The sequence below is a fragment of the Curcuma longa genome, chromosome 3 (genome assembly GCF_044706935.1).
Source record: "Curcuma longa cultivar G26 ecotype Majalengka, Jawa Barat chromosome 3, ITB_CL_G26_1.1, whole genome shotgun sequence".
Lineage (NCBI taxonomy): Eukaryota > Viridiplantae > Streptophyta > Magnoliopsida > Zingiberales > Zingiberaceae > Curcuma > Curcuma longa.
Window position 1 is genome coordinate 13,038,773 of NC_133863.1, and position 20,555 is coordinate 13,059,327.

Below are 20,555 nucleotides of genomic sequence, written 5' to 3' on the forward strand. Positions count from 1 at the left end.
ATTTTGAAATATTTATTTTAGGAAGAGCTGATGTGTAATTATGCTGTAACGGAGAACTAACCGTCGGATCCGGAGTCGTGAAGGGATTCGACGGATAGTTTTAAAATTTGGAATTGTTTTGGGTTAGGAATTAATTAAGAGGGATTAGGGACAAAAGATTATTTAAGGGCGATGATTGGAGGTGGGGCTTTATAGTTTCAACGCTGCCGTCTCCGTTTCCCTCCACTCCTTCGTTTTTGCTTTGCTTTGGGGAGGAGCGGCGACGAGTAGAGGAGGCGGCGGCGCCGGGGCGATCGATGGCGTTCCACAACCACCTCTCCCACGAGCTGCAGGCGATGCCACAGGACGTGGAGCAGCAGCTGGCGGTGGGCACCCCGGCGATGCTGAGGAACGCCATCGATCAGCTCACCGCGGCTCGAACTTCCGCCGGCGCCGCATCGGGCGAGGAGGAAGACGGAACCGGAGACATGAAGGATTTCCACCTCCTAATGGATGGCGTCGGGAAGCCTGCCTTAGCCGGCGGGAGCGGCCCGACTTGGCTCAATAGCGCAATTCTCCAGCAACATGGACATGGGAGCTTCTTGCATCTCCAGACCGCTCCTGAGGCGGATGCTTCTCCAGGATGGCGCGGAGGGGGCGAGGGGCACTGGTTCCCCGGGCCGCCAATCCTGCGAAGCAGCGGGGGAGAGGAGGAGGAAGTTCCGGTGTCGAGCGACTCCATCGTGGCAGCGGCGATGTCATCGGGAGGCGGAGAAGGGAGCGGCGGTGTCACCGCGGAGGGGGCGTGGCAGAATGCGAGGTACAAGGCGGAGATATGGGCGCACCCCTTGTACGAGGAACTTCTGTCGGCGCACGTCTCTTGCCTGAGGATCGCCACTCCGGTGGACCAGTTGCCGAGGATCGATGACCAGCTCGCGCAGTCGCAGCAGGTCGTGTCCAAGTACTCGGAGCGTGGCGGTGGCCAGATGATGGGCCACAACAGGGAGCTCGATCAATTTATGGTATGCAAAAGAAGCTTCCTTATCCCTCTGTCCAACCCTTCTTCGTTTCCAGTTTTAGCCTACTTTTGTCGCCGTCTTGTCGATTCCTTAACTTGCTTGCTTGATTTGAATTTGGATGAATTTTCCTCTGGGTGTGATTTATGGAGAAAGACTCGCAGAGATTTTTCTGGATAATTTTTATCGGAATAGAGAATAAGTGTTTCCCTTTTCTGTTCTACGTCGTCATGTCTATGCTTTGGACTTGGAGACGCTTGTATGGAAATCCGGTAGCACTCTGTTTACTGAGCCTTCAAACGAGTTTGTCCCTTTCTTCTTTGAATTTCTTCAGAAGAATTATTGAGCATACGAGAGGGGTAAACCCCGAGGAGGGCAAGGAATTTTCATCAATTTGCTTCATCTCTTGTGTCCTATCTGCCACTCTACATCTTCAAATCGACAAATTCTTTACCGTAATTTCCGCTAGAAACGATGCTATGTTTCTTGCTTCTTCATGTTATTAATCTCTTGGCTCGCCGAGCAAATTAGTCTTGAGTATGAACAATATGCAAAACTAAGCATTCACTCTGATCTTCACTCCAGGTTTGTTTGATCACTCGAGGTTTGTTTGTTTGTTTGTTGTTATGTTTTTTATGGTTGGGTCGTGATCATAGGACCCAACATTTCATACTGCTTCTGACAATTATTTTGAGAGCTGTGATTTGTGAGATCTTCAAGTGTTTCATATGCTATCACATAATTGCTATTGTGGTGCGTGAGTATGCTTTACTAATTCTAGACACCTCTTGTTGATTGTTAGACAGAGTACGTCTTGCTGCTTAGTTCCTTCAGAGAACAACTACAACAACATGTCCGTGTTCATGCTATGGAGGCAGTGATGACTTGTTGGGAGCTTGAACAATCACTTCAAAGCCTCACAGGTTACATTCACCATCTCTGTCTCAACAAGCTTTTACCTTACAATTTATAGTGGGTTACAATAATACTGATACCAAATTACAACTTGATATGGTCTTCATTATGCACTAGGTTGCTCCTCTAACTTACAACTGACAAATCAAATTGAGCCAAATCGAAAAACAATCAATTTATCGAATTGTAAGCTAGCTAGGTAAAATATATCAATTTAGATTTGAACTCGTACATAGCAAATTTATAAATCAAACTGTGCCCACCTATGTAGTCAAATGATCTTTAAGTAGGTCTCTACTCGGCTGTTACAAAAGTATCTTCTCTGTCATCGTGATCATGGTTATGAAGTCATGTTACTATCAAATATTTTGGGATGAGTTATCCAAATCTTATTGCTCCATTGAACTTTATGCAAAAGGAGACAGAATTATGGTGAAGCCCTCCATTTTACATCCGATAGAGTTTCCTTTTTGTGTATGGCATCTGTCGTACATGCATCTTAAAACAAATTGATTAAAGTAACATTTTGCTTATAAATCTTTTATTTGTTTACAGGTGCCACTACTTAGTCTCAGTAAGTATCTCCATTTAGTTTAATCAGGTGTCTTCGTTTAGTTTGAAATTTTCACATCAAATTCAAGATGCCTTCATTTAATCTTAGCATGTATCTTCCTTTAGTTCAATCACATGTCTTCATTTATTGAATCAGATATCTTTTTTTAGTTCGCATAGGTGCACTTGTAATTTTCACATCATATTACAAACTCCTTTATTTGATTCTATCATGTACTTCATTTAGTTCAATCACATGTCTTCATTTAATTCAAGCAGCTACTTTCAATTTATAATCTTCATTGGTGTCTCCATGTAGTTTACAATTTTAAAAGTACCTTGATTTAGTTCGATTGGGTACCTTTATTTAATTCAACCTGTATCTTAATTTAGTGTGATAATTTTTACATTAGATTAAAGAAATTTAACTATGGTACTTTGACATTAGTGCACTGCAACTGTTCTTAAAATAGTTGTACTCTTACCGTTACTAACTTGTCTTTTAACTGAGCTACCTGATACATGATCTGAATGCTTAACAAGCATGCTACTTTGTTATGCTTTTGCAAGTCAAGACTGTTTAATTGCATGCGTCACTGACTAAAAAATGTTATTATGGCCACTCAATCGTGATTATTCAGAGTTCCTTTCCAAAGTATTTGGGTTATTGAAGGAGAGCATCTAAATAAGCCAATGCTGCAGGAGTCTCTCCTGGTGAAGGCACAGGAGCAACTATGTCCGATGATGAGGATGACCAAGAAGACAGTGACACAAACTTGCTTGATGGAAGCTTGGACGGACCAGACAGCATGGGCTTTGGCCCTCTTGTTCCGACGGAGACCGAGCGATCCTTGATGGAACGCGTCAGGCAAGAGCTGAAGCATGAGCTACAACAGGTAGGCACAGACCAATGATCTCTTGGATGGCAGATTATATAAGTGTACTCTGTGAGCTTATATGTAGTCTTCTCTTCTGGTGAACGATCTGACTACAAGGGTTACAAAGGCAAGATTGTGGACATTAGAGAAGAAATTCTCCGTAAGCGAAAAGCCGGTAAACTCCCTGGGGACAGCACTTCCGCACTGAAGGCCTGGTGGCAATCACACTCCAAGTGGCCTTACCCAACGGTGTGCTTGGTGCCATCCATTCTGTTATTGTATCTTCCATTCATAACCTTCAGCACCCTGAAAAACGTTGTCTTTTTGGTTCCCATGAAAGGAGGATGACAAGGCACGACTGGTGCAAGAAACGGGGTTACAGTTAAAGCAGATCAATAACTGGTTCATCAACCAGAGAAAAAGGAATTGGCACAGTAATCCATCGTCGTCGTCGAGATCCCTAAAATCCAAGCGTAAAAGGTTTGCGATATATAAATTACTACTAAGCATTTGTGATGACTCCTTTCCTGCACCTCTTATGCTCGACTTGAAACCAAATAATGCAGGTAGGTGATGAGAATTTTGCCCGTAATACGCAGTTGTATTACATACAGCTAGGGAAATTAAGCTGATTATCGAGCTAGAGAAATGGATGTTGGTTTCATCAGTCTTGATACAGATATCGAGCTCTTTGTAGAGAGAGTTTGAGTGCCTTTCCTTCTGATTTTTGTATACTTTGATGGTGAAGTGTAAGACTTGGTTTCTGTTTGCATACACAAAGGCAAGAAACACATGCGAATGTACAGTTTGATAAAGCGTTGCGGTGTTCTTCGATCGACTATTTCCCATCCTTGTGACAATTTTGAATTAAGTGTTGGTGATTCTGTTAGAGCTTTCTTATGCAGTTTAGTTTCAGAAAAGCTAACAGTGACCCTTAAAGATTCGTTGAAGATGATTTGGAGCTACGTATTGAAGATATGATCATAGTTTTACAGTGTGTGTGTATATATATATATAAATTTATTTGATAACATTATCCTTGTAAACACATAAAATGCAATTAATTAGTTATTTATTAATATTTTGTTGAATTTCTTTTGGACATCAATGTTTGAATTATAACTTTTGTATCTTGGAAAGGTATTTAAATGTGGGAAAAGAGTAAAAGTTTTTTTTAAAAGGAGAATAGAGTGGAATTAAACTATTTTTGTATTATTATGAAGATATTTTTTGATGTATAATTCTAACTCATGATTTTATGAGAAAATTGTAGGTCTAGAATGGCTTATCTAGAATACTTAATTTTGTAATGATAAAATAGGACTGTGAAAGGGTAATTATATATATATAGTTTCCCATAAAAGGAATAAACTAAACAGTAACTAGTAAATAATTTGAGTTGAAAAGCAATGAATTGTTAGTCATGTAGCATTTATTGTTCTCATGAATCTAGATCTAACAAAAATATATATAGAACAATTTTTATGTCTAACATTCGATTCTTCATGATACTTAAAATTTCATTCACATATCTAATATTTAATTGATCCTCTATGATCTATTAAAACTTTCATCATTTGATACATTTGGATTTTATCCTTGTCAATTTCTTATTAGAATTTCAATAGTTAAGTGTTCAATTACTTTAATTGTAATCCATATTTAAATTACCTCACTCAAGTTCAAGTTTATAACAAGAAAGTAAAGTCAAATTTAAATAATTATTTTAATAATTTAATTTATTTTAGATTCCATTTAAATTAATTTTATTATTTTATTAAATAAGTTCGAACAGAACTCAGCTCAACTCGCCCTACATTGAATCGTACAGGACGCTTGAGCACGTTACACTTGGGAATCACCACTCCCTTTCTCATGACACGTAGCCTCACCGTTCTCTCCCGACGACGTCATCCTGGTGCGAAGAATCCTACCGTGCACGTGGTTCGACCATTTAAATCGGACGGTTGGGATCGCCTCAGCAACTAAATTAGGGTTTGCCAACACCCGGCTATTTAACGCCCCTTCCGAATGGGGGTGCCTGCGAGCGCAGAGCTGTGCGGTTTCAAGCGGCTGCCCTTCCCAAATCCTATCAGAATCACCTCAAAAACCAAAAAATTAGAAAAGAAAGGAAGAGAAAAAAAAATTTGATTCGACGGGTCTCCGATACATCAATCGGAATCCCATCTTCTGTCGTCGTTGCCTCTCGATCGGTTAGGGCTCGTTTAGGAGCCGGGGAAGGAACGGTGTTGTGGTTGTCTGTATTGGAGGGGCGAGATGGCGCAAGTGCAGATTCAACCCCAGGTGGTCTCCAGCGCCGCGGCGGCGGAGGCGGCAAATGGCGGCGGCGCGGTCCAGTTCCCCTCGGCGTCGTTGTACGTCGGCGACTTGGACCTGGGCGTCACTGACGCGCATCTGTACGATTTTTTTAGCCAGATCGGGCCGGTCGTATCGGTCCGCGTGTGTCGCGACGTCAACTCCCGCCGCTCGCTTGGATACGCCTACGTGAACTTCAGCGGTCCTGCTGACGGTATTTTTGCACTCTGATATTGCGTTTTCTATTTTGGTGGTTGCTCGATCGATTTTCATGATGGGTCAACTACGAAATGATTTTTCTCCCCTTCACATAAGGCATGTTTTGCACACATCTATTCTCACGTAAAACTAAATTGTATGTAGAATTTGCTTTAGTTATGTTTTCATTCTAATGTTCTTACAAGTCGTTGGAAAGTTTTTAGGTTCACAATGTTTGTTTGAGCCATCGTAGATAATTTTAAGAAAAATCTTGATAGCGAAGTGGTCAATATGTTTACCTGTGTCTGCTTATTACTTCCTTAGGTTGAAGAACACATAGACAGTTGTAGCAACTCATTTTTTTAGGCTGTCCTGGTTTCTAAATAGGAAGAGTTTTGTCTTGATCGTTTTAAGATGCTATTATTTAGAAACCTAATAACTTGGAACAACTAACAATTCTTTAGTTTCACTGCTGACATTAACTTGAGAAGTCAATGACATACAAAACACCAGTGTTTGGGTGTTACAGTGTTACAGCCTCTCTTTTGCTTCACCTTCTTTTCCTGCATCATAAGGCTTTACTTATTATTGCTAATTGTAGTTGAATCTGTTAGAGTTGAAGGTCTAAGGAGTAGTTTAAGACCAAATAAAAGTTTTAATGGAATTAAAAGTGGCTTGATTGTTCTCAATATTACCATTTATAAAGCACTGCAATGGAGATATAATATCCATGCACCTTGTAACTGAAACACACAAATCTTGATGATGAGGATGATAAATTGAGATAGTGATGACCCATACTACAATCAGGATATTTCGTTTAGTTTCAAATAACTAGACAGGGCATGACATACATTCTTAGACTTGTTCATGATTGGATTTTATATCCTAGAATAATCAAGAGTGCTATACTATGTAGAAAATAATACATTATAAATTTTCTCTAAAGAACTAGCTCTTCTAAGACATTGTTTATATGTATTCTCTTTTGTATTTACTTCTTGTTCTTGATTTGGAAATGGAAATTATGCCTATGCATTCTTCTTGTTACTTAGGTGATGGATGATGGATCGATGGTGAGGCTAGCAGGGGGTAGTGATTAGTTGATTGTGTTCGATTGTTCGGGAACATTGATAATTAGTACACAATGAAATAAAATACAAACAAAGACACAAGTAAGCAATAAATATTTTATGTACCTTGGAACCCTCAGTTCTTAATCCATGACCTATGATTCGTCGGTGAATCACTCTTTACAATCCATTATCCTTCTCCTCTTTAGCAAGTTTCCAAAGGTGGAGAAACCTCTTACACTCTTCTCTTACATGATGGAAATAAAGCACAATAAGATTTACAGTGCCCTTTTATATTATAGTTAAAATATTTTATACTAGATTTTGGTTTAGTTATCATATGTTTGTGTTTTGATATCTTTTTAGAGTTCCGAAACATCTTCTTGACAACTTTCTTGATGAAATTTTTGCTTCTCTTCATCATTTTATTCACAAAGTAAGCCATCTCACTTGTGGAGATTTCACCCTCACTTTTGGACTTTTGTTCGAATTTATATGAAGATACCCTCCTTTTGCTTCTTCTTTGCAACTAAAGCTAAACTTTTTTCTTTTAGCTCACTGCTGTGCTCATGTAGTTTAAATTCACAAAGTAATTCATTTAATTAATTGATAAATATTGGGACCCCTTATACGCATCCACCTAGGATGACTAAAGTGAGGTATGAGGGATGGATTTTAGTGCATATTTCATGAGGTCTGCTTCTCTAGCCTCTCTCTAGTTGCATGGAGACTGTTGAGAATTTCCTTGAACCTCTCATATACTTGCTCATGTCTTTCTTTGCGAAATTGTACATTTGATTGATAAATTTTGTTTCGTAATGTGAGAATCTCGCTACCTTCATGAAGCTCTATGAGCTTATCCTAAAGCATTTGTGTTGGCGTGTCGCTTCCTCTTTATTTTGGTGGTCCACTTGTCATTGTTAAGAATGCATCCAAATTCATCCATAGACATCTTGAATCCTTTCCTAACAATAAACCAAATTCCAATATCAGCCATAGGCAAAGTTGGTGTCATCTAAAAATGATACTTGCTCTATGCTATATCCCTCTTGCATTATTATTTCTTAATCTAGACCTTTGTTGCTTAGTCCTTTAGGAGTGGCCCATCGGGCTCTGATATCGTTTGTTGGATTGTTGGTGAGGCTAGAGAGGGTGAATTGATGATTACATTCAATTGCTCGGACGTGTCTACAATTCAAATTAGCGTGCAACAAAAAATAAAATACAAAGAATGGTGTAATTAAGTAATGTTAATATAAATATTTTATGTGGTTTGTGCCCTTGGTTTCTACTCTTAGGCTTATGATTCTTTAGTGAGTCACTCCTCACAATCCACTATCTTCTTCTCAGAAACCTTTCGGAAGAGGAGAAACCTCTTCACTTTTCTCTTACAAGATGAAAATGATGCATATGTAGAGTTACAATAACGAAAACAATTAGAGCATAATAATATTAAGACAAAGAATGAGATATTTTTCATGTTGCTCCTTTGGTTGATATTTATAGGCAATGAATTTGGTCTTGTTTTAGCCTACATTTTTCTTTTTGGCATGCAATTAATTGACTCCTTACTTCTAGCCGACTACTGACGTTACATTTGCCTTTTGTGTTGCAATGATAACCTTTGTTAACTAAAACGTGCTATTAGTCAACTAATCAATAGTAGCTTCTAGGTCATCTAATTGTCGCAATCTATTAGTGTTATAACAATGGCTCTCTTTTAGAATTTTTGTTAATGGATTAGCCAATTGAATTTGCCTTAGTTGATTGACTAGTTAAGTGAACTTGTCTTCGTCAATTAATTAGTTGATCCACTAGTGAATAAAGATATTCGGTTCAATTCTGTTCGCTGGCAAGTCAACTAGCCGACTTAACTTGGACCATTAGTTGATCGAACTTTTCACAATTAACTAACCAATGAACAAAAACATTCTTTTCCTTTCTCAACTAACGATTTAACTAAAACCCTATAATTGACTTAATTCACTCGTTAGTCGACTCTTAAGTCTATTCCCACCCATAATCCTTTATACATGTGCACTTACTCTCAACTTCTCTAGTGGTTACCTGCCAAAGATTTCACTTCGAGACTTGAGAAATCTTGCTTTCGGGTCTTTTGTACCAAAAGACTTTTGTCTTCGGGACGTCCTCGTTTGTTAATTATCCAGTCACCCTTAAGCTATCTAGGCTTTAATATGCCAAGTATTTGGTTTTTGACCTACTTGGATTTTCTTCATTGCAACTGCAATATCTATCTCAAGTAACCTGCACATGTGAGATACAACATAATACTTATTGCACCAACATTGGGTTAAAATACCATGTATCACTTTATTGAAACCGCAAAGATGAGGTTATCCACAAATGTTTGCTTCTAGTTTTAACTATGACACAGAGCTTGTTCATAGTTTTTATGATTATCATTCATCAAGACCTGCATAAATCATATTGCCATGGTCATTTGATTTTATTTTTCTTAGCGATAGAAACCTCTTGTTTTGTTATTATGCTCAATTTGCATTGGTTTGATCTGAATCAATGATTGGGTGCCAACCTACGCCGTCTGAAACAGGCAATTTTTACTGGCATGGGTACGTCATTGATACCCTTTCGGTATCGGCTCCGATGGAGCCGTGAGGCGGAAACGAGATGATTGTAACCTTGCCGTGACCCTGCGGTGGTCTTTGCAAGGTTGCGAGGTCGCTGTAACCTCACGACGGCCTAGCTTGGTTGCGGCCTATTTTTTAAAATCATTTAAGGATATTTATAAGGTTTATAGTTTAGGATTTACGACACTTAATTTCTTTCCTCTTTCTTTTTAAATTTTTTTTATCAATTAAAGTCCTTTTCCTAAGGTAATTTCTTTCGCTTTCGTCTGTTTCTTTTCTTCCTTCATCCGTATATAAAATAAACAACAAAGACTAACACTTTGTTTGGATAGGGTGAGGAGAAGGTTCATTAATGGAAGGGGAAGAGAAGGGAAGGGATGTAAAGTATTTATGTTCCCCTCGTTTGGGAGGAAGAGAAGGCTCATTAACGTAACACGTGTTATTCTATTTAGGAAGAATGGAAAGGGAATGAAGATTAAATATATAAAATTATAAAAATATCCTCATTTTTTTAATTAGACAATGATTTTATTTTTTATAATATTAATATTTATTTTATAAATACAAATTAATTACTTTTTAAATAAAAAATTAATTCTTTTATTTCGTTACTCTATTAGATGAACTAATAGATTATATTCATAAATTTAATTTACATATTTTAAGTGAACTACATGTTCAGTGTGCGGACTTCAGCGCATTGCTTTGAGAAAGTATTACTCTACTATTTTTTTTATTTTTATAAGTTTTCCATGAAACATCATAAATGCTATATTGTTGCAACATGTGATAGTGATTTGAATCGACGGATATATTCGCAACTGGAGAATGATTAACCTACGGATTTATTGAACAAAGAAAAACAAGTTATAGTTACCTAACAACGAGCCGAGATTTCAATAAAGAAGAAAGGCGCAAAAAGATCGTGCTTAGCGAAAGAAATTTAAGTTAAATAAATTAAATAAGTTATTTGGGAATTAATATTTAAAACAGGGATAAAATTGGAACAAACAATATTTAGAGTTGTCTTCCCTTTCTTTACACTCCAAATTGGAGTGTAAGAAAATCTCCTTTTTCATGGGTAAGGAAGGTTAAAACTTTCTCTTCCCTATCCTTCCCTCCTCTTTCCTCACTCCTTTCCAAAAAAGGTTCAAAGTTCCCTTCCCTTTATTTACTCTTACTTCCCTTTCCCTAACCTCCACCCAAACAAAGTGTAGGGCTTGTTACATAAACTTAAGGAGAAAAAATCTCTTTAAGATGAAGCCTGAGATGAATTATTAGAAAAAATATATATAACAATCAAATATTAATAAAAATATTTTTTAATTAATATATTACATATTTTAAAAAACATCAAAATCATATCGGCATGACATGATATAGTACTGAAGCCGTATTATTCCGGTCATAAACTGAAACTTAGGCATGATTCAAAATTTTAAACCTTGATCCTAATACACAATGTCTTCTAAGTGGCTATAATATAATTGAATCCTAAGAGATTGAAAAGTTGGATTTTTTTGGGTTGCATATTTTCTTAATTTTTCTGATTCCTTGGGTCACCTTTTGGTTAGGGTTATGTTCTGTACTTCATCTTCCATGAACAACTCAGAAAAGTATTTTTAGAAAGAATCTTGGATGATGCAATATCTAAGACCTAGTGTTTCTTGTTTTGGTATAAATCAATGAGATTATTTTTTAAATAAATTGATTTCTATTGCATTATATAGTTATCTTTTATTGATATTCAATTTGATGCTATGGTGACTGATTTGTGATGACTTTTTTAATAGATAACATAATCTGTGAGTTTGTTCCCACAATTGGGTCTCTGGTAGAGGGAAATGGATGGATGTTTTTGTTATAGTTCTATTTTTCATAATTTGAAGTATTGTTTCAATTGATCATAGATAAGTATGTTCTGGCATAGTCTTGAGTGGATGCTGATTATTTGTCTATAGTATGAGTAACTGAATATGATTTTTTCAATAACATCTGGAAAAATAGTTTCTCCTTTTTCTCTTCTGTTTCCTATTTTTTGGTTTTTGGATTCTTCCCATAAATCCCAAACTACATGGTATTGAAGCGATTGATAGACTCAAGGTATTCAATGACTATGTGGGAACTCATATCCATAGAAATCTAATGGATATAGCATGCTCAAATGTACATTGTATTGGAATTTTTGGATACTGTGGCAACTTTCTTTCTGACTTCATTATTTCTTGATTATGATTCTCCTCTGTGCCAAACTATCTATGTTTTGGTTGAATATTATATGGTTTTTTGTACACTGATAAGTTTATATTGGCAGCGGCAAGGGCAATCGAAGTTCTTAATTTTACACTTCTCAATGGAAAGGCTATTCGCATTATGTATTCAAATCGTGACCCTAGTGTGCGTAGAAGTGGGGCCGCCAACATATTTATCAAGGTTTGGTACTAATACTTTTGATTTGTTAGGAATTCAGATATAGCTTTTTACCTTTTTAATAATTTTGCTTTGTTTTCTTTTTCAGAATTTAGACAAAGCGATAGACAACAAAGCGTTGTATGATACATTTTCTGTCTTTGGTAACATCTTGTCTTGCAAGATTGCTGTAGATGCATCTGGCCATTCAAAAGGTTATGGATTTGTTCAGTTTGAAGAAGAGGAGGCAGCACTAAATGCGATTGAGAACTTAAATGGCATGCTCTTGAATGATAAAAAAGTATTTGTTGGGCCATTTGTTCGGAAACAGGAGAGGGAAAGTGCTGCAACCAATGTTAAATTCAATAATGTATTTGTAAAAAATCTCTCAGACTCTGTGACAAATGACACTTTACAAGAAATTTTTGGCGAATTTGGAAATATCACTAGTTGTATTGTGATTAGAGAGGGAGATGGCAAATCCAAGTGCTTTGGCTTTGTCAATTTTGAGAACCCTGATGATGCTGCTAAGGCTGTTCAGGAACTTAATGGGAAGAAATTTGATGACAAGGAATGGTATGTTGGAAAAGCACAAAAGAAGTCTGAAAGAGAACAGGAACTTAAAGAGAGATTTGAGCTAAGTAAGCAGGAGGCTAGTGAAAAATTCCAAGGAGTTAACTTATACTTAAAGAACTTGGATGATAACATTGGGGATGATAGCTTAAGAGAACTCTTCTCTGGATTTGGGACAATTACTTCTTGCAAGGTCTTCTTTTGTTTATAATTTTTTGTTTGCCAACATGTTCCACAACTTGTTAACTTGTTATCTTATTTTTATTTTATGTTTTGCAGGTCATGCGTGACAAGGATGGTATGAGCAAGGGATCTGGATTTGTTGCTTTCCAGTCTCCTGAAGATGCATCACGGGCTGTAAGAGCATCAAACATCTAGACCCTTTTGGTGGTTTCTTTGTTTATTAATTTTTATTTATGGGGGTGTACATATGTTAGGTGTCGGAGATGAATGGAAAAATGGTTGGCAGTAAACCCCTTTATGTTGCACTTGCACAACGCAAGGAAGATAGGAAAGCAAGATTGCAGGTATTTTGTTGATGTTATTTGAGTTATTGTTTTTATTGCTTATATCTTGAGCATGAGTGTCATTTGCATCTTAGCTTAATGCTGTAAACCCCCATCATCAATAATAACCTCATTTAAATATACAGGGTAGTACAGAACATGTTGGTAGTTCTTTGAGATTATAGTTAATTTTATTATGGTTAAGTTTATGTTTCTTAAATAGGATGTTGTATAATCTAAGGGCATTATGGATGTACGTGGATGTTTTTTTTGACCCATTCCTTCTTGCTTGTTTGGGCATATTTTAGCTATAAGTTTTTGATGATCAATGAGGCAACCTTATCTACAGGCTCATTTTTCACAAATTCGTCCTGTGCCGACACAAGCATCAGTTGCTCCTCGTGTTCCATTATATCCTCCTGGTGCCCCTGGATTGGGGCAGCCACTTTTCTATGGCCAACCACCACCTGCACTTGTACCCCAGGTTTGTTTATTATCCATGACATGTCATGTATTGAGTTGGTTTTCATATACTTGTTTTTGAAATTGTTACATGTTGAGGCAATTTAGTGATTATAGTGTCAATATTTTTGTGTAACCTTTGGCTTTCATAGCTATTGATTGTGCTTTTCGTAAACATCGATGGTAGAGGTGTCAATGAGTCGTGATTGTGCCAAGCAGACTTAGGTTTGCCTCTGCCCCAAAATTCCTGATTTGAGCTAGGGTTAAGCTCAGCCAGGGGCCAATCAAGCCATGTTGGATATGACTCAGACCAACCAGACCCAACTTTAAATATTTTAATATTAAATATTTTTAAAAATTATTAAAATTGATAAAATATTTTAAAAAGTAGAAAATATATAAATAAATTTAATACTTTATATTAAATATTATTAAAACATTTAAATATTTACAATTATGCTAATATCAATTATAAGAAGATGACCAGCCGGACTTAGCCTAGACCCCTGTCCTTGGTGTGTGTCTGCAGATAGTGTTGGTCCAGCAGCTGGGCCTAGCACAACCTGAACCATGTTAGACTGGGTATGATGGTTTACCTTGACTCATTTGACACTTCTAATTGCAAGGAATTTGCAATTTATTTTTTTCTCTTTTGAACTAATTTGTCCAGGGTGTAATCTGACATGTAATTGGAACAAATTCATGCTAAATCTATTTTTCCCCTTTTAAAAAACATTTTTAGATCAAGGAAAAAACCAGTAAAATTTCTTTTCAGTATTCTGTCACCCTATTATCTTCTCACATGCTGTAAGTTATTACCTTATTTGAGGAAAATTGGCATCAAGTTTCTTTAGTGGGGAGCCAACGGAAGGAAAGAGGAGAAAACAAGGTTCTCTCGTTTGCTTCGAAAGAAAATGGGAAGAATGAGGTTGGAAATTTTAACCTATTTTTCCCTCCCAAAATATTTCCACTTAAGGGAAAGGAAAGAGTTTCTTCTTCCCTCTTTCTACCTTGTGCTCACTCCTAATTTGCTTTATAATAACTCTACCAACAAATGTGTGGTGATAAGGTTACATCGTGTGGTGGGAATGGGCGTATGTTGTGATTGATATGTACAATGTTGGTGCGTGTGGCCTGCGCTTCTCTTTATTGCTCCTCTTTTTTGGTCTTTGACCACCTGGTGTCACCACATAGCAGTTTGAGAATCGTGTGGTGGAGGTTGACATATTGCAGCTTTGGCAGACATGTTGAATGGGAGTGAAATGTAGGGGAACAAAGAGGTGTGATTCATTCCTTATTATGCAATTGAAATGCCTACAAAGTGAAGTGGATTGCCAGATGGAGGACATGTGCAAAGTAATATATGACAGTGTGGATAGGAACAGATTCAAAGAATCAATATAGGGCCAGAGCAGCACATTTCAGGTGGAATGACAATAAAACAACAAAGTAATTAGATGTATCAAATTGTCAATGACCATGCAACATTTGACAGGCCATTGGACTAGTCACACATCCTAGGACCCTACAAAATAGGTGAGAGAATTCTGATCATCTGTGGAATCTTGGAGTGTGTGATGACACGTTGCAAAGACCATTGGAATGGATGCACCTTCTGGCACATATAACAAACCAGAGAATTCTAATCATTTAGGGAATCTTGAACTGCATGAAAGGTGATTAAATTTTCTCTAGTTTGAAAACTCAAACCTCACTAAGTCATTTTATTTATTAATGCGACAAGACTTATTTTTCTTAATAATTATTATTTGTTGAGTTCACATTGACTGTCATATATTTTGTATCCACTTATATTTTTTTCTATATTATTGTTAAGTTTGAGGTTTTTTTTTTTTTTACTTTATATGACCTTTTACATCATGGATTGAAATTTTATACCGTGCTGGGCGAAAACGGTTGAAACATATTATTTTGGTAAATTACCCAAACTCAGAACTGTTCGATATACACAATATCTCCTTTGCTTCATTTCTTTTTTTCTTCAACTTTCAATCCATCACCGACATCATTTATTGAAACGTCAACACGATACTGAAATAATATCTTTCTAATCAAAGAACAAAACCCTAGTATGGCTTGAGATTTGAATCTTTCTTTATACTTCTATTTTAGAATATAAATTCAGCATTTCTTTCTTCGTTTTATAATAAATTTTGTTTAATTTATAATAAATTAAATTTACTTTTTTTAGTTGGTTATTTGATTTTTAATGAACCTTCTTTTTATTTAATGAGTCTTAATCATATTTATCAAACTGAGTTGTCACAACTCTTTTCATTTTCAATTTGTATGTAAGAACTATATTGTTTTATATGCGAGTTGCATTGTATTGTATGATAGGAATTAAGTGAGTCATAGTTGGAGCTCAGGTATATTGTTTTTTTGAAGGGTATATGCTTGTGACATGTTCAGAATACTTTCATTTCTATCATGAAAAATGTGTATTATTCATCCGCTGGTAGTATTTTCATTTTATGTATCAGTGAGAGTTGATTTATTTTTCTTAGTCTTACAACTGAATTGATGGTCTTGGGTCTAGCATTTCTTGGTTCCAAGGAATGGGGGCAGTGGTGGTGGTTGTATGATTCTACCTGCTTGTATCTGTGGGTCATCCTCTTAGTCACTCACAAGTCGAAAAATTGAATTCAAGCCAGCAATTGAGGTAGAAGACGAGGGGCCCTTGCTGGTGCATAGCCAAGCTCTTCTAACCAATGATCTTTTTCAGTGCATGTGCATATGGTCCGAGTATCACATTAAAATCAACAGACCTTGAATAGCTGGTACTAAATGACTTGTTACATAGGATTGTACTAGAGAATCCAATCCATACAAAAATCTCGTACTCATTGATTAAAATGTAGGTTGTATACTCCAATTCATTATATAAACTGTTGGAACACATTCAATTGCCAGAAATCTTTTTGTTTGATAGGTGCCAATTTTTTATAACAAAGCCTCCCTTGTCTCAACTGTTATGTTCTCTCACAAAAAAGATTGCATTTGATTTTTGGATTACTATTTTTTAGATATACTATTATGTATTTGATTATTGGAACTTCACCCTATATTGTTATATACGTGTTTTAGTGCACATTAAGAAATATTAATAACTATCAATTAATCATTAAACTCCGTCCATAGCGGATAAACTCGATTGTGAACAATCTTAAGTCTAGATAATTGCATTAGATTGCCAGCCAACATCACACAAAGAATTATAAGAAATGTGCTACTACTAGATTATTCCTTGGAAAGAAGGTGTTGTAGGATTTGATTGCAACGTCTCGACAAGGATCGTTACATTTGCATGAGAAATTTAGTGTAATATTAAATATACAAGAGTTCTGACACCCAAGGTTGGATAAGAATAGACATTATGTAAATACCGATTGTCTTAATTTAGAACACCGAATGTAGGAACATTCATTGGAGCAATGAAGATAGTAAATACAATGATCAGGATAAGAATTAATGTTTTGGTGCTTACTAGGGATAAAATGGATATGAGAGAAGAGAGAGATGATAGATAATTCAACTTTTAAGTTATGGTACAAAGAAAAGAGTAAAAAAGAAATAAAGTAAGTTGTTGTAGATATTTCGTTAAGGGACGAACTATTAGTAGTTAGGAAGGAAGATAGTGTCAAAAGGATAGACACTATCAAATAAAGAACTTTGGTGGTGGAATGAGGAAGTATAGGAAAAAGTGGCAAAGAAACAAAGAGCTTATAAGTTATTGTACACTTATAAGAACAAAACAATTTTTTTTAAAAATATGTAGCGGCCAAGAATTAAGCTAACAAAGAGTGAGTAAAGCTAAGAATAAAGCTTTCGAACGTTTGTATCAATAGCTTGATACAAAAAAGGATAAGGGACACATAAAATATCTAAAGTGAGGGAGAAGAAAACAAGGGATCTTATTTAAATTAGATCCATTAAAGGTGAATTCAATAGTGTACTAGTGAATGATGAATAAATAAAAGAGTTTTATGCATTTTCATTAACTTTTTAATGAAAGTTTAGGTGATTAATTTAACTTAGGAAACTTAAGTAGGCTAGAGAAATATAAAAATTTAAATTTTGTTGGATAATTCAAACTTCCGAACTAAAATAAAAGTCAAATGGGATGTAAAATGGGAAAGTAATTGAAGTGGATGATATTCTAATAAAGGTATGAAAGTACCTAGGGAACCATGATATTAAATGACTTACAATATTATTCAATGTGATATTGAAAATGAAGAAAATGTTTGATCAGTGGCAAGTTAAGTACTTTACTCCTCGTATAAAAACAAAAGAGACATCATAGGGGCATTAAGCTTATGAGTTATACTATGAAATTTTAGAAAAATTGATAGAAAAAAGATAAGGAGGGAGATTCAGGTGATCGAAAATCAATTTGGATATCGATAATAGAAGTTATACATCTTAAATAACTGATTGAAAAGTATTGGGAAAAAAAATTAGGACTTACACATGATATTCATTGACCTAGAAGAAGTTTACGACAAATCTAGAGGGAAATTATGTGGAGAATCCTAAAAAAGAATGGTGTTATTGTAGTATATAATAAAATAACTAAGGATATGTATGACGATGTAGCGACAAGAGTGAAGATCTAAGTAAATTAACCGAAACATGTTCTATAATGATAGGGTTTGATTAAGAATCAACTTTAAGTTTATATTTTTTTTTACACTAGTTATGGTTGAACTCATTGGATGTATCTAAGACATGTTACCATGATGTATAATATTTGCAAAGTTGATGAAACATGTGAAGGAGTAAATGCTAAGTAAACATGTGAAGGAATAAATGCTAAGTTTGAATTTTGGAAAGAAATATTGCAAGTAAAAGATTTCAAACTTAACATAGTCAAAATATATAGAATTTAAGTTTAGTTGGATTAGATGTAGCAGACAATTTTTAAGCTATAAGATGACAAGTTATTGAGAGTTTTAAGTATCTAGGATATTTTTTGCAAAAAGATAGAGGAGTGGATGAGATGTTTTTCATATGATACAAGTAGAATGGTTGCAATAGAGGAGGACATTAGGTGTTCTTTGTGATTGTAAGGTTCCTTTAAAGCTTAAAGGCAAGTTTTACAAAATGACAGTTATACCTGCTATCATATGGAGCTGACTCTTAAGCTATGAAGCAAACATGAATAAAAGATGAGAGTTGCAAAGATGAGGATATTAAAATGTATGTGTGAACATATGAGGATGACTAGGATAAGCAACAAGAACATTAGAAAAAAAAAACTCAGGGTTGTGTCTATTAAAGGAATACTCTAAGAGACACGTCTAAGATGGTATGAATACGTATTAGATGTCTAATAAATACCGATGTGAGATCATTAAAGATACACATATTAATAGAGGAAGAGAAACAAAAAAAATTTAGACAAAATTCATTTAAATATAGATAAAGATATAGTAGGGGATTGAACCCAATAGCCTAGGAGGATCCATATAACCAATTCCACTTAATAGGATAAAGACTTTAGTTGTTGTCGTATCAATTAATCATTAAGGTGATAGAATCCTCAATGTGATTAGCTATCAAATAATCTATTTGCCTAGTGATTATTCGACACTATTAATGTTTCTTTTTGTGTACTAAATTTTCTATTGGAAATGGATTGACTGAGAGTCATGACATAAGTAAACTATCTTGGGGGTTATTTTCTAGGCTTTATTAGTTTTTAAAATCCACAACCTATTTCTTATTTATGCGATCGATTCAGAGTTGAGTTATACTCTGGATTAGAATTGAATTAATATACATGTGCCCTAGTACTGTCACATTATTTTGTAGTCTTTCATTGACTTTGATTTTTGGCAACCTTCTATCATACTTCATATCTATGAAATTATTTTGAAGGATGATACTGATTTGAAATAATCTGCTCCCAATAAAAATTTACAGCCTGGATTCGGTTTTCAGCAGCCTCTTGTTCCTGGGATGAGGCCTGGAGCTGGACCGTTTCCCAACTTCTTTATGCCAATGATCCAACCAGGTCAGCAAGTCCAACGGCCTGGCGGAAGGCGTGGGGCATCTGGTCCCATTCATCAGCATCAGCAGCAACCTATGCCCATGGTTCAGCAACAGGTTGCTACTTTCACAACAGTCATCTGTGTATGGCTGTGTTTTTAATAAAAACTTAGGCATGTATGCATATGCATTTTATCAAATGTCACAAGCCCATTGAATTTTCTGGATTCTTTTCAATAATATAATGCAGATGTTTTCAAGGGGTGGACGACCATACCGATATCCTGCTGGGCGTAATGTGCCAGATGTTTCTGGTATTGCTGGAGGAATGTTCCCATATGACATGGGCAGTATGTCCGTTAGGGATGCGGGCATATTACACCCTATCCCTATTGGAGAATTGACTACAGCTCTTGCAAATGCTACACCAGAGCAGCAGCGTACAGTATGGCATTCTACATTGAAGCAAAACTGCCTCTTTGATTAGTTTTGTGCCCTTTGCCACCATAGGCTATATATAATCTTGTGTTCATTTTCAGTTGCTGGGCGAAAGTTTGTACCCACTTGTGGATCAGCTGGAGCACGAGTATTCTGCTAAAGTTACTGGCATGCTCTTGGAGATGGACCAAACTGAAGTGTTGCATTTGCTGGAATCTCCTGAGGCTTTAAATGCCAAGGTAGCAGAGGCCATGGAAGTCTTGAAAAGTGTTGCACAGCATCAGCAGCAGGCTGTCTCACCAGCTGACCACCTGGCTGCTCTGTCACTAAATGATGTTGCTCCTTAAATTTGCCCCTCTGATTCTGCTGGGGCTTCATGGTTTGGTTTGTGCCTGAGCGAGTTTTGACTGGACATGTTCTTAGAGATGACTTTGCCAACGTTTTGGTTATTTATTCAATTTGCTCTGTAGGAAAGGAGATCTTTGAAACTCTGCTGTTATTTAACAGGGTTTTTAGAGTAACCGGAAAAGATTTGTGACTTGTCAATTTAGTTTTGGGCTTGGTTAATAAGGCTGTATCGACATGGTGATGTTTGCTTATATGGCTGCACAGTGGT

The 20,555-nt window shown here is 36.1% G+C and overlaps 2 protein-coding genes across 3 annotated transcripts; both read left to right on the forward strand.

Annotated features, from left to right (window-relative positions):
* The first annotated feature begins 216 nt into the window (after positions 1-216).
* LOC141824799 (homeobox protein knotted-1-like 2) lies at positions 217-4,351 on the forward strand. The gene is made up of 6 exons (XM_074712130.1): positions 217-1,001; positions 1,798-1,918; positions 3,165-3,358; positions 3,458-3,589; positions 3,681-3,820; positions 3,907-4,351. The coding sequence occupies exons 1-6, from the start codon at positions 297-299 to the stop codon at positions 3,908-3,910; spliced, it is 1,296 nt and encodes a 431-aa protein (XP_074568231.1). The 5' UTR covers positions 217-296; the 3' UTR covers positions 3,911-4,351.
* A 1,045-nt stretch (positions 4,352-5,396) lies between these two features.
* Positions 5,397-20,489, forward strand: LOC141824797 (polyadenylate-binding protein 2-like). Of its 2 annotated transcripts, none has more exons than XM_074712128.1 (9): positions 5,397-5,870; positions 11,851-11,969; positions 12,055-12,711; positions 12,798-12,875; positions 12,956-13,045; positions 13,374-13,508; positions 19,436-19,618; positions 19,752-19,946; positions 20,041-20,489. In XM_074712128.1, exons 1-9 carry the CDS (start codon positions 5,618-5,620, stop codon positions 20,284-20,286), a joined length of 1,956 nt encoding a protein of 651 aa, XP_074568229.1. In that variant the 5' UTR covers positions 5,397-5,617; the 3' UTR covers positions 20,287-20,489. The 2 variants fall into 2 exon arrangements, with proteins under 2 accessions (XP_074568229.1, XP_074568230.1); XM_074712129.1 differs by having other exon boundaries at positions 19,454-19,618.
* Positions 20,490-20,555: the final 66 nt, after the last annotated feature.

Bases quoted from the DNA above. Each gene is read 5' to 3' on its own strand.
- LOC141824799 (XM_074712130.1), top strand. From the start codon at position 297: ATGGCGTTCCACAACCACCTCTCCCACGAGCTGCAGGCGATGCCACAG. The intron at 1,919-3,164 runs GTTACATTCACC...CCAATGCTGCAG, and splicing joins ATCACTTCAAAGCCTCACAG to GAGTCTCTCCTGGTGAAGGC. The intron at 3,359-3,457 runs GTAGGCACAGAC...TCTGACTACAAG, and splicing joins TGAAGCATGAGCTACAACAG to GGTTACAAAGGCAAGATTGT.
- LOC141824797 (XM_074712128.1), top strand. From the start codon at position 5,618: ATGGCGCAAGTGCAGATTCAACCCCAGGTGGTCTCCAGCGCCGCGGCG. The intron at 12,876-12,955 runs GTAAGAGCATCA...TACATATGTTAG, and splicing joins CTGAAGATGCATCACGGGCT to GTGTCGGAGATGAATGGAAA. The intron at 19,619-19,751 runs GTTGCTACTTTC...AATATAATGCAG, and splicing joins TGCCCATGGTTCAGCAACAG to ATGTTTTCAAGGGGTGGACG.